The 1,702-nt window shown below is 49.9% G+C and overlaps 1 protein-coding gene across 1 annotated transcript in view; it reads right to left on the reverse strand.

Moving 5' to 3' along the window:
• Positions 1–1,702, reverse strand: part of TRIO (trio Rho guanine nucleotide exchange factor) — a gene marked incomplete at its 5' end in the record, with an annotated part of 308,650 nt that overhangs the window by 117,789 nt on the left and 189,159 nt on the right. Inside the window, 2 exons of the mRNA XM_025043545.1 lie at positions 523–672; positions 1,123–1,314. Coding sequence (XP_024899313.1) covers positions 523–672; positions 1,123–1,314 — 342 coding nt within the window. The remainder of the gene's footprint in view (positions 1–522; positions 673–1,122; positions 1,315–1,702) is intronic.

Raw genomic sequence — 1,702 nt, forward strand, 5'->3', positions numbered from 1 at the left:
GAAACATTTCCTAAGTATTAGTAACTGCTCCGGCAAACCACAAGAAGCGTTTCTGCTTTGTGTCTACACTGGGCTCACACATCTTCTGAAATACAGTCTTTATTCCTAAAAAGGCTGAATTTCCAAAGGAAAGTTATTTTAAGCTATAGGCGTTTTTATTTTAACAAATCAATCTGTGTGAGTGTGTGTGTGTGTGTGATTTTCTGACTTCCATTCCTTCTTTATTCACACAGGTTTCTGCTCTTTCTCTGTGAAAACTGGAATGCAAAAGATTTTAAGATTTTCTCTGATTGACGAACTCACTGCTGGTGCGATGTCACCTCATTCACCTGCCACGCGAGCAGAGAGCTGTGAGGCGCGAGGGGCCCTCCCTTGGAGAGTGAAGACTGCAGCCCGTGCCTGGCCTGTGGGGTGTCTGCAGCTTTCTGGCTGATGGCCCCGCACACTGGCCACCTCCAGGCGAACCCGCCTGGATCTGTGCACGCTGTTCAGTGAGGTGCACCCCGGGGAGCCGGCTCATACCTTCAGGAACGCTTCCTTTTGTTCGAGGTGCTTGCTGATCATCGGGGTGACGTGATCCGTCTCGGAATTGGGGCCCAGTTTGTCGGCCCCCCCACACCAGTCCTCTTCTCGCTTGTACTCCTGCTCCAGGCTCTCGAGGACGCTGCAGACCTGTGGACAGAAGAGAGCCCCAGGCTCAGTGGGCCCGCTGGCATCTGACGGCACGGACTGGCATCTTTGGGGAGATGCCAGTCAGGCGCTGGGCATGAAAGTGCTGGTCAGAGGACCAGAGCCACCGGGAGGAGCCAGGGGCTCCATCTCACATGAGGACCAATGCAGGCCTTTCGGAGTAAGAACAAAGTAAGAGCTGAGTTCCCTGTCTCTCTCATATGTTTACGTGAGAGGAAAAGGGGAGCCTTCTCAGCTACTTGCAACCTATTACACTTTGATATCTGAGGTATGCAAAAATAACCTCCCTTCCAGAACGTTTCTTCTCTCTGCTTGGCTGGGAACTGGCTGGTTCCATAAGGACTGACGAGTTAATGACTGAGCCGTCCAACAAAACTAAGCCCCAAATACAATGTCAGGCGGGGGCTTGAGGGACGGGACCTCGTGCTCTACCTGCTCCGAAGTTTTGTAGAAGGCCACGGACGCGTTCACGAGCTTGAGGCGGTCCTCCATCTTGAGCATGAGCTGCTGCCAGTGGGAGGCCACCTTCTCGGCACAGTCCCTGATCATGTCCATGTCGTAGTGATTGGCCTGCAGCATGGCTTCCGCCTTCTGCTGCACCTGCAGCGCACTCTGGTGTGTTTTCTGAGGAAAGACGGAGAGTAGGGAAGGCGGACTTGACAGGGGTGTCAGGCACTTACTGCAAAGGAACTGGGAAGGCGACAGTTGGCTTTTGTAGAAACGACGTCAGTTAAGACTCATTAGGACACTACTAGAAACGTAGCAGATAGTATGGTCAAAAAAAAAATGTTTATGTATATACAGTATAAAAAAAGAAAAAAGAAACTGCCATTAAAAAAAAAAATGTTCTGCCTAGCAACAACCATGTTTATATTTAAATGACCTAAGGAAGGATGAAATGCATTAAAATTTTCCAGAATGGGCCTCAATTGTGGGGGTCTCAGCTTCAGAAACAGCGGGAAAAACCTTTAACGGCCCACATTCCAAAAAAGCTGTTGAAACGTTCTATGTT

This window comes from Pteropus alecto, unplaced genomic scaffold (assembly GCF_000325575.1).
Source record: "Pteropus alecto unplaced genomic scaffold, ASM32557v1 scaffold152, whole genome shotgun sequence".
Taxonomy (NCBI): Eukaryota; Metazoa; Chordata; class Mammalia; order Chiroptera; family Pteropodidae; genus Pteropus; species Pteropus alecto.